At 41.0% G+C, this 16,576-nt stretch overlaps 1 protein-coding gene across 2 annotated transcripts in view; it reads right to left on the bottom strand.

Moving 5' to 3' along the window:
- Positions 1–14,189, bottom strand: part of med27 (mediator complex subunit 27) — a 220,603-nt gene extending 206,414 nt beyond the window's left edge. For both annotated transcript variants that reach the window (XM_072566435.1, XM_072566436.1), the window contains exons 1-2: positions 13,951–14,189; positions 4,361–4,505 (exon numbers count right to left, since the gene is read on the bottom strand). In XM_072566435.1, coding sequence (XP_072422536.1) covers positions 4,361–4,505; positions 13,951–14,153 — 348 coding nt within the window. In that variant the 5' untranslated portion in view covers positions 14,154–14,189. The remainder of the gene's footprint in view (positions 1–4,360; positions 4,506–13,950) is intronic.
- Positions 14,190–16,576: the final 2,387 nt, after the last annotated feature.

Genomic DNA, 16,576 nt, shown 5'->3' with positions numbered 1-16,576 from the left:
TCCATCAAATATAAAGCTTCAAAATAAGACTTATTATACGGCAATCAAACTTAGAACATGGAAGATAGATATTAAATCGAATGTATATTTATTAAGGAAACACATTCAAGATCTTTCAGAGTCAGAGTCAAACAGTATGGAAACAGACCCTTTGGTCCTACTAGTCCACGGCAACCATGTTCCGAAACTAAACCTGCCCCACCCACTTGGCCCATATCCCTCCAAGCCTTTCCTATTCATGTACTTATCCAAATGTCTTTTAAATGTTGCAACTGTACCTGCCCCCACCACTTCCTCTGGCAGTTCATTCCACATACAAACCACACTGTATAAAAAAAAGCTGCCTCTCATCCCCTATCCTGGGGAAAAGGCTATTCACCTTAACTATGTCCCAGAGAAAAAAGTCCCCAGCCTATTGAGCCTCTCTTTTAACTCAAACCCTCCGATCTTGGCAACATCCATGTAAATCCCTTTTGCACCCTTTCCAGTTTAATAACACCATTCCTATAGCATGGCAGCCAGAATTGTACGCAATACTCCAAAAGTGGCCTTACCAGTGTCTTGTACGTTGTAAAATGATGTCCCAACTGCTATACTCAATGCTGTGACTGATGAAGCCAAACATCATCTTCAACACTATCTGCCCGTGACACCACTTTCAAGTAACTACGTACCTACACCTCCAGGTCTCTCTGCTCAATAACACTCCCCTTGGACCCTACCGTTAACTGTGGAAGTTCTGGTTTGTCTTACTAAAATACAACATCACCAATTTATCTAAAATTATCCATCTATTATTCCTCAGCCCACTGGCCCAGTTGATCAAGATCACATTGTACTCTTCGATAACCTGTTTCACTGTCCACTATACCAAAGCTCCAGTGACTCCCTGGAAGAAAAAGAGAGAGAAAAAGAGAAAGAAAACAAATGAACAAACAAAAAATGGCTTTCCTTAACCCTGTCCCCACCAACAACTCTTGTGGTAGGGACAATAAGGGGTCAAAATGTGGAATAAGCATTCCATGACTCAGTCAAATACAACAGAAAACTAATAATCAAACCCCCTCTACTCCACCCCATTAAATGTTCCTGAGACAGGGACAACAATGGTCTAAAATTCAGAGGGAATGGTTCCTCTATTCATTGCAAGTGAAAATATGGTGCTCCTTACATTGACCCCATCAAGCACTTCTGGGATAGTGATAGCTCAGGATTAAAATGCAAGTCCCCTTGTCTATTTCAAGTCCAAAGTCAATACACATGGAAAGTAAAACAGCCTTCTTCCTGGGGCACCAAACCAAAACCAAACGGAAAACAAAAAACCAACTAAATCAGAATATCGTTATCCAGGCTGATAATGCACTCCAGCCTCCTCAGCACCCATCGGTCACAAAAAGCCTCCAAAAATAATCACATCCTCCTGCTCCAAGGATGCTCAAGCACAAACGTAACTGACAAAAAAGGAGCAGACAGTCAGAGCCAACAAGCTCTTAGGCCCACTCCCTGGATTTGTTGATGGCCATCTTGGTCAGGCTCAGGAACAAAGCCATGAGACAGTCTGCAGACTTATCCACCCCTCCCCTCCCCTCACCAGGTACCCGCAGATCAGAGCGTGAGGCTGAAGTGCAACCAAAATTTCAACAGGAGACCTTCAAAAAACTAAAGGGGCTGGAAACAGAGACACTCAATGTAAATATGAAATAATGTCTCCTCCAGGCCACTCTATGTGCATGTGGTCTGGTACCTGGTAAATTTGCTCAGTTGCCAGTTGCATGGGACTAATGCTTGCAGCACACTCCACTCCAGACCCCGGCATATCCAGGCAGCAGACCAAAGCATGAAGGGGCAAGTGTGCAGCACCAGCTCATACATATAGAACACCAGGAGGTTTTGCTCAGATTCTGAGGCAATGCATCACAGAACAGGGTCTGTGGTGTTGGGCTGACACAAAGTCCCAGAAGGACAGTCGTCAGTTCACCCAGAAGTGCACTACACACCTGAGCTGCCTCAACAATGTGAGAGTTACCGGGGCCGAGTGCCTTGTCTGTCAGGCTCTGGGTGACTCAGGTCATGAACTGGAAGTGGATCCACACCCTGACAGTCAATTGCCCCAGCGTCACCCAGCCCGCTCCTCCGCTATCTCATGGGTCCCTGACTCTGGTCAGCCCTGCATCCCAAGCACTCTTCTCCCTCAGCCCACGCAGACCCTGATGTCCTGCCATTCCCAGAGGGGGACAGTCCCAGCACAAACGACAACCTTGTACCACAACACTGTCTCCTATCATCAAGACATTTTTGTATCCAACTGGCTAGTTCCCCCGGATCCTACATGATTTAACCTCACTAACCAGTCTATGTGGAACTTTGTCGAAGGCCTTGTTAAAGTCCATGCATACAACATATACCTGCTTTGCCTTCATCTCTCTTCTTGGTTACTTCTTCAAAAAACTCAGTCATGTTTGTGAGACATGATCTCCCACACACAAAGCTATGCTGACTATCCCTAATCAGTCCTTGCCTTTCCAAATGCATGTAAATCCTACCTGTCAGAATCCTCTCCAACATCTTACTCACCACTGACGTCAGGCTCACAGGTCTGCATTTCCCTGCAGCCTGTCCTAACTGGCACGGTGACACAATGGTTAGCACTGCTGCCTCATAACGCCGGAGACCCAGATTCAATTTCCACTGTCTGTGTGGAGTTTGCACATTCTTCCCACGCCTGCGTGGGTCTCCTCTAAGTGCGCCAGTTTCCTCCCACAGTCCAAAGATATGCAGGTTAGGTGAACTGGCCATGCTAAATTGCCCATAGTGTTAGGTCCATTAGTCAGGGGTGAAAGTAGTAGAATGGGTCTGGGTGGATTGCTCTTTGGAGGATCGGTGTGGACTTGTTGGGCCGAAGGGCCCCTTTCCATACTGTAGGGAATCTAATCTAATCTTAAATAGCAGTACATTGGCCACTGTCTAATCTTCCGGCATCTCACCATTGGTTGTCGATGACACAAATATCTCTGCTAGGGCCCCCTACAATTTCTTCCCTAGTTTCCCCACAAAGTTCTGGGATATACTTGATTAGGTCACAGGGATTTATCTACCTTTATGCATTTTAAGATCTCTAACATCTGTTCTTCTGTAATGTGGATTCTTTTCAAGACATCACTATTTATTTCCGAGTTCCATGTCTTTCTCCACAGTAAATACTGACCCAAAACATTTGATTAGGGTCTCACCCATTTCCTATGGTTCCACACATAGATGGCCTCATTGATCTTTAAGGGCCTTATTCTCTCCCTATTTATTCTTTTGTCCTTATTAAACTTTGTACAATCTCTTTGGATTCTCCTTAACCTTATCTTCCAAAGCTATGTCCCCTTTTTCTTCTCCTGATTTCTCTGTTGTTAAGTGTACTCCAGGGATTCACTTGATCCCACCTGCCTATACATGACATATGTCTCTTCCTTTTTTTTGACCAGAGCCTCAATATCTCTAGTCATCCAGTGTTCCCTATTAAAGATAAATTCATAGTTAACTATTTAGAAACTCAATTGCCTTAAATTCCAGAGATGTGAAACTTCCTAGACAAAAAGACTAGAACAAACTTTTTTTAAAAATGTCAATTACTTTTGCTGTTAGAAGAAGCTAACTGATAAAATGGTGATACTGCTTGGTTATAATTCATTTCCATCTGCTAATTCTGTTGTAACAGACAGTTATAAAAAATACAACTTGAAAAAATGCATACTTCAGGTGATTAAAAAGCAGAGCTGCACTTAAAACCATCTGCACGTTAAACAATCAAATGATTTTCACAGTGGCATTGTGCGTGCACTTATGCAGTGCCACTGCATTTTAGCTAATGAGATCCATACTGGTTTAGCATGTTGATGGCCATAGGCCTGACAATTCACCTGTAATAATTTAGTCAACAACTTAGGAAAATAACAGAATGAATAATGGGTCAGTTAGAGTTTCGATCTTAGCACCACAATTTCTACACGCATAAAATGCTCATTTTTCTAACTAGCAGAAGAATTAAGGATGAAATACTACATAAGGAGGTAAATGTATGTGGTTACTGCCAACGAGATCCTTTAACAACTGACATTTATTTGGGAGGTTTCAATTTGTTTGTTACAACTTCGGTAAAATAAATAAACCGATTGGATCTTTTAAAAAAATGATGGCTAATGCACTGAAGTTACGATTTATTAAAAATCTTTATACAAAATAACATGCTGCAACTTTTTTTTTTAAATGAAATTCAGAAGAACAAAGCAAGAAAGAGATAGCAACAGATTACCATTCCAATTCTGGTTGGTGAAAAAAATTGGCCAAAAAAACATTAAGATAGGTCACCTACCTTGTTGGACCACTTATATGCCTGCAAAAGCTGACTATACAAGGGAGTTTTATCCTGCACCGGATCAAGGCTCAACAAACCACTGTTATGGAGAGGGTGACTCTCTGATGGTCGCCCCACCAGGTTACTCAGACGTTCCAACTCACTGAAAAATCAAAAGCAACAGTAGCCATCAGTTCATCAGCTCTACAGAAAAACATGCATGCAGTCTCTCTTATTTCAATCAACACATTCAGAAAAATTGATTTTAAAAAAGGTTTTTTTAATTTATCAGAAGAAAATGAAATCAATGTTCAAACTTTGATGAGTTTGTCAAATTTTTTTGCTGTGCAAACATGGGGGGTTTAAAAAAAACTGAAAACAACAAATGCTGGAAATCACAACGGGTCAGACAGCATCCATGGAGAGCAAGCTAACATTTCAAATCATCCAGACTTGAAACATTAGCTTGTTCTCTTTCCATTAATGCTGCCTGACCTGCTGTGATCTCTAGCATTTGTTGTTTTCAGTACAGCTTCAAACATCTGTAGTAATTTGTTCCTACAATTTTTTTTAAGATTTCATTACAGTATTGGCTACAGAACTGGCTTGAAAGTAGGAGACAGAGAATGGTGGTGGTGGTGGAAGGTTAGTTTTCAGATAGGAAGCCTGTAACCAGCAGTATACCACAAGGATTGGTAAATGATCCACTGCTTTTTGACATTTAAATAAAAATAGTTTGGATGAGAATGTAGTAAGTTTGCATAGGACATCAAAATTGGTGATGTAGTGGACAGCGAAGAAAGTTACCTCAGAGTACAACGGAATCTTGATCAGATGGGCCAATGGGCGGCAGATGGAGTTTACTTTAGTTAAATCTGAGGTACTACACTTTGGAAAGGCAAATCACAGCAGGATGTATACACTTAATGGCACACTTATAACATGCCTGGGCAGGTTAAGATAGGATTGGTAAAGGTGTTTGGTATTTGGTGCTGCCTTTAATTGGTCAGTGCATGGAGAAAGGAGTTTAGAAGTCATGTTGCGACTACACAGACATTGGTTAGGTCACTACAGGTTGTTCTGCTATGACGAGCATTTTGTTAATGAGAATCCGCTATAACATGATTGATGAAGTGGGGGCACTATTTCTAAAGCGCAAAATTTTAAAGCATGTATTGATTATAATGTGATTCCGGCCCCATGAGTTTAAATGATTTTCTTACAACGCGGAACTGCATAAGGACAGAACTACTGCAATATAGCAAAACAGACTGTATTGGAACAGTGCATGCAATTCTGTCTCCCTGCTATGTTGTGAAACTTGGAAGGTTTCGAAAAAGATTTGCAAGAATGTTGCCAGGGTTGGAGGCTTTGAGCTATAAGGAGAGACTGAATAGGCTAGGTCTATTTTCCTCTCAGCGTCAGAGGCTGACCTTAAAAGAGATTTATAAAATTATGAGGAGCCTGGATAGGGTAAATGGACAAGGTCTTTTCCCCAGGGTGGGGGGTGGGTGGAGTCCAAAACTAGAGGGCATAGGTTTAAGGTGAGGGGGAAAAAATTTAAAAGGGACGTAAGGGGCAACGTTTTCCACACAGAGTGGTGCATATATGGAATGTGCTGCAGAGGAAATGGCAGAGGCACTCGGAGGAGTATATAATAGGAAGGGTTTAGAGGAATAAGGACCAAATGCTGGCAAATGGGACTAGATTAATTTAGGATATCTGATCAGCAGAGATGAATTGGACCGAAGGGTCAGTTTCCATGCTTTATATCTCTATGACTCCACTAAATTACAAAGTAAAAGAGAGAAAGAGAGAGTTAAACAATCACAGAGAATGAGACAGAAAATTAATTACAGTGGTAAAGAAATAGGAAAGCAATAGGAAGCTTCCTGTCAATAAGTTGCACTAAAAAAAAGGTAAAGCATTGTTCCATTAAAATGCATTCCTTGTTGCAAGCTATAAATCTCTATTGTAAAAACAGCACATCTCAGGCTTAGAAAGACTGTCAAAAACAGTTAATCCTCCAGTCAGATGTTACCACATCAACCGTTCAAAACACTTTGGAAAAGATATCTGCAATGAAATAACTCCGGAGTTTTCCATTTTTTTTGGCAGAATCTCTTAGGATCTGAATAACTTGAGCTATGGTAAAATTACACAATAAGTCCAGCAAGATCTTGCAACATTGGGAGCAACTTGCTGTATCATTTAATCAAGTTCTGGGCATTCAGACAATATTCTGGCTCAGCAGCGAGTTGCCTATTAAGGGGGACTATTGCGCATTAACAGCCATATTAATTGTGGATGGCACCTCCCTAAAAATGCCAAGAATTCTTGATACAGAAGTCAGACTGGATACTTGACAATTTCAATTTGCTGAAATTGGTGGTGAAGAGCTTCCATATTGGTAACCCCGCAACAGCATTGGAGGGCATGATCCAAAGGCACCAGCTCGGTGCACCCCACATCCACAAATATTGGCATTCAACACTGGCCAGACTCAAAGAATGGTCTTGGTAGATCTTCACTTACAGCATGCCTCTGTACTTCAAACTGCATCTTGGACCACACAAGCAACTTGCATTGCAATGCTGCAGCAAGGAACATGTTTGTTCAGGGAGGCACACTCAGCTCAGGGACTGAACTAAGCTGCATCTCCAAGCTGTTCACTTGTTGTCTTAGCAAGAGTTTACATTCACCCTACATGGATTCACACAGCATCATCATTTAGTCTTGCCTTTTTGCACCTTGCCCCTTAGCCAAAGATACCAGGCACACAGTACTTTTGTCTTGCCTTGTCATTTAGCACAGATACAAAGGCAGGAAGCTTGTTATGGTTGTCAGTGATCCTCAGTCAAGAAAGATAGCATTCAGTCAGGGGTCCGTGGTACAGCAAGCCAAAGACAGCCTGCAATATCAGCCGGGGGCTTGGACACTGACCATCTCGAGTGGCTGGCTGAGGAGGTTAGGCTTCCCTCCACATCAGAAGCGAAGAGCTGAATGTGAGGCAGCCAACTACCATCCACCTTTACTCTTTCTGCCCATCAATGGGCTGTTTTCTTTTAAATTCACTCATGGGACAAAGGCACTATTATCCTGCCCTAGTTGCCTGGGAAGACAGCAGTCAGATCTCTTCTCGAACTTCTGCAGTTCACATGCTACAGTTCCCAGGGAGGGGAGTCCAGGATTTAGACCCAGTGACAGTGATGGAATGATGATATATTTCCAAGTCAGGATGGTGAGTGGCTTACTGGTGAACTTGGTGGTGTTCCCATGTGCTGCCTCTTCCTTCTAGATGGAAGCAGTTGAGAGCTTAGAAGGTGCTGCCTAAGGATCTTTGGTGTATCTCTACAGTGCATCTTGTAGATAGTACACACTGCTGCTATTGAGCATCAGTGGTGGATGGAGTGGAAGATTACAGACCTAGTTCACACTGGGGATACTCTCCATCATGTTCTGTAGCACTACTATCATGCTAAAGACTTTGAACAGAACTAGTATCTCAATGCTGGATAGTAGGAGGTGCCATAGGCCATCAGCAGCAGAACTGTATTTAATAACTATTAGTGACCTCAAAGCCTGATATATCCTCCACTCTATCACTATAATTAAGTCAGGAGATCACTCTGACTCAAAGAAGAGTGCAGGAGTAGCACCTCGCATACCTAAAATAGGGGTGTCAACCTAGTGAAGCCACACAGGACCAGCTTCATTTCAAATAGTAGAAGCAGCATTCAGAGTTAAGTGATCCCACAACTAACAGATCAGGTATAAGCTCTGCAGTTCTGCCACCAACAGTTGTGAATGGGGATGGAAAATTAAACGACTAGGAGTTAAAAGCTCCAGAAAAGTTCCAGTCTTTAATGATGGACTAGTCCACACAAGTACAAATGACAAGTTGAAGCATTTGCACCAATCTTCAGACGGAGGGATCAGTCTCACATACCTCCTGAGGTCTCAGCATCACAGCCTTCAATCTTCAATCAACTCAATTCAATTCACTCCATATGATATCAAGAAATAGCTGACAGCACTGGATGCAGCAAAGGCTTTGGGTCCCAGCATTATTACTGAAGACTTGTGCTCCAGAACTAGCTACACCCCTAGCCAAGCTGTTCCACTACAGCCACAGCAATGGCACCTATCTGGCAATGTGGAAAACTGCCTAGGTTCATCCAATCCACCAAATGCAGACCAAATCCAACTCAACCAACTACTGACCTGCCAGTCTTCAACAATGCTATCAAACAGTACTGGGCAGTAACCCAGTTACTGATACTCAATTTGAGTTTCTCACAATATTCAGGTCCTATCCTCATGACAGCCTTGGTCCAAATATGAACAAAAGAAGTGACCTGCAGAGGATTGGTAAAGTGACTGCTCTTGACATCAAGATAGTATTTATAGAATATGGCGAAGAGTCACAGCAAAGATAGAGCCAATGGGAATTGAGGGGGGAGGGGGAGCGGAATACAGAAACGGAACTGGATCAACCATATAAATGTCCATGGAGAAGCTAGGAATTCTGCAGCAAGTATCCCACCTTCTGCCTCCCCAGTGCCTGTCCACCATCCACAAGGCACAAGTCAAGACCATTAGGGAAGACTCCCCATTTGTCTAGATGACAAACTCCAAAAACACGAAGCTCAACACCATCCAGAACAAAGCAAAACAGACTCTTTAATCAAAATCTTCCTCAAATGTGCACGGGGATGTTCATCTGGACTAATATGCTGAGGAACTAACTACAAAACAGGCCATTTAACCTGGGTATTATGCAATTAGAAAGGAATAATTGGAGAAGAAATTCTGACATCCTTTTTGGGGACAAGCCACTATAATTTAATAGAATTCTTCATCAAAATGGAGAGTGAGGTAGTTGATTCTGAGACGAGAGTCCTGAATCTCAATTAGGGGAACTATGATGGTATGAGGTGTGAATTGGGCTATGATGGATTTGGAAATGTTAGTGAAAGGAATGACAGTGGAGAGGCAATGGAAAACATTCAAAGAGCAACTGAGTGAACTATAAAAATGGATTCTTCCCAATTGGCACAAGAGTGCAAAGAGAACAATGGCCAAACCATGGCTTACAAGGGCATTTAGAGACAGTAGTAGATGCAAAAAGAAAAGCCATAAAAATTGGCAAAAGACATGAGGATTGGGAACAGTTTAGAAGTCAGAAAAGGAGGATCAAGGAGTTGAATAATTTGGGGCAGCGTGGTGGTTAGCACTGTTGCGTCACAGCACCAGGGTCCCAGGTTCAATTCCAGCATCGGGTGACTGTCTGTGTGGAGTTTGCACATTCTCCCCGTGTCTGCGTGGGTTTCCTCCAGGTACTTCGGTTTCCTCCCACAGTCCAAAGATGTGCAGGTCAGATGAACCGGCCATGCTAAGTTGTCCATAGTGTTAGGTGCATTAGTCAGAGGGAAATGGGTCTGGGTGGGTTGCTCTTCGGAGGATCGGTGTGGACTGGTTGGGCCAAAGGGCCTGTTTCCACACTGTAGGGAATCTAATCTAAGCAGGGGAAAATAGAGTAAGCATACAGGAAAAGAACTGACTATGAAATGTTCTATTAGTTAAAACTAATGTAGGTCCCTCAAAATCAGAAACAGGAGAATTTATAATGAGAAACAAAAATGTCCAACAAACAAAATTCATACTTCACTTCTATCTTCATGAAAAGGAGGACACAAATAACATATCAGAAGTTATGAGGAACACAGAGGGAGGAACTAAAGCAAATCTGTATTAATAAAAGAAATAACGTTGGGAAAGTTGATGGGATTCAAGGCCAATAAGCACCCAGTCCTAATAATCTAACTTCCAGAGTATTTCAGGAAGTGGCACCTTGAAATACTGAATGCATTGGTGGTCATATTACAAGATTCTTTAGATTCTGAAACAGTTCCTACAGATTGGAGGGTAGCAAATGTAACATCACTATTTAAAAAGGGAGACAGAGCAAACAGGGAATTATAGATCAGCGAATCTGGTAGTGGGGAAGATGTTAGAATGCATTATCAAGGATTTTATAGCACAGCACTTAGAAACTGTGGTAGAATCACAGTCAGTATAGATTTACATTAGATTTGTCAAGCAAGATTTCTGGAAATCTTCAAAGGATACAACCAGTAGAGTTGATTGGGAGAGACAGTGGATGTGGTTTGTTTGGATTTTCAGAGGGCTTGAGACAAAGTTCCACATAAAGTTAAATGTGTAAAATTCAAGCAGATGGGATAGGGAAGTGTACATGGTGACGGACAGAAAATTGGTTAGCTGACAGGAAACAAAGAGTAGGAATGAATGGGTCTTTTCCTGTATTGTAGGCAATGATTAGTGGGGTATTGCACGAATTGGTAAAAGGACTCCAGCTATTCACAATGTGTTAATGATTTAAATAGGGAACTAAATGCAATATCTCAAAAATTGCAGCTGACAAAATTGGTTGGAACAGTGCACTTGAAATGGATGCAGAGATGTTGCAGTGCGATTTGGACAGGTTGAGTGAGTGGCAAAAGCATGCCAGATGCAGTATAACCTGGATAAATGTGAGGTCATTCACTTTGGTAACAAAAATTGGAAGGTAGACTACAATTTGAATGGTTGTAAATTGGGGGGCAGGGGAAGAAGGGAGGTCCCCACAAGATTTGGTTGTTGTAGGTAAGTGTACAGATACAGCAGGTAGTAAAGACAGCACAGAGAGAGGCTTTAAGTAAATAAACAAGGATGGCTTGCTGAAATTTTACAGGGCATTGATGAGGCTACACCTGAAATATTATGGACAATTTTGCTCTCCAATTCTGAAGGCGGCTTATCAGATTGAATGCTGGGATGGTAGGACTGACATACAAGGAAAGAGTCAGTCAGTTCGGATTATATTCACTGGAGTTTAGAAGAATAATGTGTGGGATCTCAGTGAAGCCTATAAAATTCTAATAGGACTAGACAGGATAGTTATGGGCAAGATGTTCCCAATGGTAAGTGAGTCCAGAACCAGAGGTCAGAGTGTAAAAGCAAACCTTTTAGGACTGAGGGAAGGAAAAATTTCTTCGTCCAAACTGGTGAAGCTGTGGAATTCACTACCACAGAATGTGTTTAAGGCCAAAGTGTTACATGTTTTCAAGGAGGTGGTGGACATAGCTTTTGTGGTAAAAGGGATCAAGGGATATGGGGGTGGGCAGAATTAGGGTATCGAACTCAACGATCAGCCATGATCATATTGAATGGCAGAGCAGGCTAAGGATTCAAATAGCCTATTGCTCCTCCTATCTTCCCTGTTTCTAAAATGACAGCCCAAATTACAAGAAAGCTCTCGGGTAGAACATGCTCTGCCTCAGAATCAAGGTGAGTGCCAAAATCTGAGATTCAAACATTTTGAATAGATTTTGCAGCATCCTGGATGTTATTTTGTTCCTGCTAGTCCCATTGTCATTTTAAAAAGAATTAATGTGCCCAGTTGGTCACATTTTAAAAATTTTCATAAAACAGAAAACGCGAGTCAAATTACATTTGGCCGTTACTCACTCCTACCAACTGAACTTTCGAAAAAAGAAAGAGTTCAATGGTTTGCGAGATAAATGCAAACTGCAATGGAGTACCACTCATGCTTTAAAGAGGACAGAAAATGGGTGGTACGGTGGCTCAGTGGTTAGCACTGCTGCCTCAGCACCAGGGACCCAAGTTCAATTCCTGCCTCGGGCAACTGTCCATGTGAAATTTGCACATTCTCCCTGTGCCTGCATGGGTTTCTGGTTTCTTCCAAATCCAAAGATGTGCAGGTCAGGTGAATTAGCCATGCTAAATTGCTCATAAAGTTAGGTGCATTAGTCAGGGGTAAATATAGGGTAGGCTAATGGATTTGGGTGGGTTACTCTTCGGAAGGTCGGTGTGGAATTGTTGGGCCAAATGGCCTGTTTCCATACTGTCGGGAATCTAATCTAATCTGAAAAAAAAAACACAACCATGAACCTTAGTTGATACCCTTTTCCAAGGGAGGTTGATAACTGCTGCAACACACTTACTGCTGTTGCAACTGAAATAAGCTAATATGTCCAGATCAGGCAATTGTAAGGCCTCCCTATGCTGCTAACTACTTCAAAACTGAACTTGTCAATTACTGAGTGATTAACAGGGCCACTAACTCAAACTATTAAAAATAATCCTTAGCCTTTTCAAGGATGGTATAGTCTGCTGTTCAGAGTAGATGCATCAACTTCACATTATAAACAATCTTTGGTGCCATATGCATTTCATAGTTAACTCAAGGATAATGTTTGCATTTCTGAGGAAGCTATGTTCAAAAGAACAATAGTCAAGATTTGATGGTAGAGGGGATTTTTACTGCTCTGGATATCAGAATTTTTAAATGCACTCACTGACAGCACTGAATCTACCCTTAAGATTCCACTTCAGTTTATAGGAATGACTTCTATTCATAAATAAAACTGTCAACCTGCCTCAGACATTAAAATTTTCCACTCTCATCTGCACCCAATGTCTGAAAACTAAATAGAGGCATACTTTTGGCCTCTGCAATTGTCTACTATTATAACATTAGCCATGAAGGAGTTCTTCCAACAAATTTTACAGTAGGGACACTGTAGTGAAGTCAATAGTGAGCTTCTTAGGGGAAACCCAAAGAAACACTAAGAAATTAAAACAGTTTAAGTAATAAAAATCACAACTATTAATCAATTTGATTCTTGGGATTATACCTATATTTTAAACACTCTCTTCCCAACAATGCTGATCGAGTGCTCCTTCTTTTCAACCATCATTTTTGGTAATGGCAGTTGATTTTATAATCCACTTTTATTGTTAACTCAAATAGAAAGGCATCTCCCTTAACCAACCTCTTCCTGATCTAAACACAGTTATAAAACAGTATTTCAGAAGTGTAATATTGTTACCAATATTATGAGAAAAGAATGCTTAAAACATCATTTATTGTTGTCTCAACACTTAATTCATCACTCCAAATTTCTCATTACTTACCACCAGCAATTCTTCATCTTAGCTTTGTCTACCACTAAATATTTCTTCCAGATTATTTAGATTTTGAAGCTCCAAAACTATAAATTTCACTTTTATACAGGCCTTTTCATAGTTCAACTAGAAATGGTACAAAACCTAAAACATCCCCAAAAGAAGAATTTTACTCTGCAATCTGGGAAACCCATGTAGGTTTATTTTTATCCTACAATATTAGTTACCTATGCCATATTGCAGTGATCTCTGAAGTATTTCACAAAGCCTGAAAGATCTACAAAGAAATTATGAGCCATTGGGAAATGGATAAAGAGAGGTTTAAGAAAGTAAATACATATCACATGCAGAGCACCAGCTCTAAACTATCTACCAAATTAATCTGTTTTCAAATTCTCAGTCATTGCATTTCATTGCATGCAACAGGAACATTGCTTCACTAAGTCTATGAACTAACTCTCATAGAATACAATTTAGGAAACTGTAAAGTCCATGAGCAAGCTTCGCAGCTACATCAGTAAACGCAAGCAAATGAAACACTCCTTTTTGAAAAGGAATCCCTCTACAGCCACAACTCAATATTCCGGCTCTGCTCCAAAACTCAGCGCTTGACTTACTTCAAGTCCCTGTTGACAGCATGAAGATTCTCCTGAAAGTCGCTGATGAAAGCCTTTTCTCTGCCCTCCAGACTCTCTTTATTCTTCATTCCATCCTTGAGAGTGTCAAAGACACGGGTAACACTAGACCGAAGCTGCTGAATGGCATTAATCGCATGAGCAAAAGCATCCAGGTTTATCCCAACACTCAAAGTATCCGCCATCTTCTCACCGCTACCTAGCGACCATTTCGGTGCATATTAATGACGAATCCAGCCACTGATTGACGCTTTTTGATGACGGAGAAAAAGACTGTGGTTCATGCTCAGTCCAGACAGACTACAACTCCCGGTACGCAATGCGGTGCCCATTTCTCCCATGGTCAATTAGAAAGCATCAGTCAAGTGCAACACCCAAGAGAATGCACCAGTTTCCGCACAATTCATTATTTAATTCAGCTATTCACAGGAACTGCTGTCAGAACGAGCAAGTGTCTATTCTATATCGCTGAAAATACATACCGGGCAAAATGTTATAAGTGGTTTAGCAAAGCAAATTATATTTCGCAGTGTTGGCGCCTTATAATGCCACCTTAGGTGGTCTACTTCTGGAATGCAGCTCTCGTAAAGTGAGAGACCACATAAATAGATACTTGCACTCACACTGCTCACCAGCACTATACCCACATCAATTCTGGAATCTCAGATAATGTGTAAAGGCCAGCAGACTGGAGAAACAAATGGTGCGCTCAAGAACTTGAGTCTGAATCGTAACGTTCATAGTAGTGCAACATTACAGTTCAAGTTATCTCCTGTTGAGGAAGTTACTTTGCAATAAGAGGCCTGAAATTCCAATTTGTTTCATCTGCATAACCAGCAGTTAGACTCTCAGAATACGTAAACCAATATTTCATCAGTTAAAGAACATAGATTAGATTTTCCAGTCAATGCACTTCACTTTTCCAGACAGAAGTTTAAATCTCAAACCAGTAACAAGGATCTCAGCAGCAGTAATGCTAATATGCAGCCAATCAATGAACTATGGTGACTGTTCAAAAGTCAAAACCAGGACACATTGAAAAGCTGTAGCAAGGTGAGATACTGTAATGATTGGCATGTTGAGGGATCAAAGTCTAGATTAGACTGGTGCTGGAATTGAGGGACTAATGTCAGGAGGAAGGGCTGTTGGCCATAGGAGGTCATGTGATTATATTTCACAGAGTGTTACAGTAAGACTTGTCAATCTGATTTAGTAGGTTGTTTAAAAGGTGTCATAACAATGGAGCCCTATTGGCATGAAAAAACTAGTGACAACTCCTTTGAAGATATCAAGGGGAGCTGAATGGAGGAATATAAATCTGTAGCATGCAATGCAATGCAGTAGAATGTGATGGGTGTTTAAAAAATCAAGGCAGATTTTCTCCCCCAATTATCTGATTTTACATTCAACAAAAAGGGAAAAGATGAAAAGTAGGTAATTTGTCAGGACACCAAAACACTAAATCGAAAACTGTCACTATCCTTGCATAACTTGGACATCTCGTCATCCCGAATTGAATTATTTTCACAAAGATAAAATCAGGTAGTTCCAAACACTGGATCACTTCACTTGTTCTAAGTTCTCAGGTAGCAAACTGTATGATAAAGGCTGGATTAAATTAGAGACTAAAATAAAAATAAACAAATGTTTACAATAGTTTTTTAAAAGCTGTGGCTTTTCTGTTGAACTAGAAGAAATTCAACATTCTATTCATAGGAAATTAACAGTGAAAGTGTTTTAAAACAATAATAATGATGTTCGTGAGCCATCTTCTAGTCCAGTGAGTATTGTCCCTGCCTTAGAGCCAGTAACCCCAAGCTCAAATCTCACCACAGGATTTGATAAACAGCATGTGTGGGTTATAGCTTCCAGAATGTATGTTTCCAGAGTGTGACTCATTTAAATGTAGCAGAATGTGGATATAGTATGAGTCTGTGATTCTGAGACAACTAGAGCAAAAGGAAGAAAAGTCATTCGTAATGTGACCAAACATGTTAATAGGTAGGGGAGTTCAAAACTAGAGACCATAGATTTAATGTGAGAGGGGAAAGATTTTAAAGGGATCTAAGGGCAACTTTTTCACATAGAGGGTGGTGCATATATGGAATGAACTGCCAGAGGAAGTGGTAGATGCAGATACAGTTATAATACTTAAAAGACATTTGGTCAGGTACATGACTAGGCTTAGAGGGATATGAGCCAAATGCAGAGAAATGGGACTAGTTTGATTTGGGAAACCTGGTTGGCATGGATGAGTTGGACCAAAGGGTCTGTTTTCATGCAGTATGACTCTATGACCTGCAAATGCTTCCAAAACATACCAATGGAAGGTGGCAAAAGCAGGTGATATTTTTTTCTGATCACCTTTATAATGGAAAGCACGTTGGAGCCTCTATATCACAATCCAGACTACAACTTCCATCTAAAAGGACATAGTACAACCATTCATATTCCAAGTAATCTGTAACACACGTCATCATGAAGTTAATAGGGCCATTAAAAATCCAGTTACACCTCATTCAACAAGGTGTCAATTTTCAAGTAGAAAGAAAAATAGCACTATGCTATAAGGTGGGCAGTCTAGGATAACAACTTTACAACAATGAAG

The sequence above is a fragment of the Chiloscyllium punctatum genome, chromosome 49 (genome assembly GCF_047496795.1).
Source record: "Chiloscyllium punctatum isolate Juve2018m chromosome 49, sChiPun1.3, whole genome shotgun sequence".
Lineage (NCBI taxonomy): Eukaryota > Metazoa > Chordata > Chondrichthyes > Orectolobiformes > Hemiscylliidae > Chiloscyllium > Chiloscyllium punctatum.
This window is presented reverse-complemented; position numbering and strand designations above follow the sequence as displayed.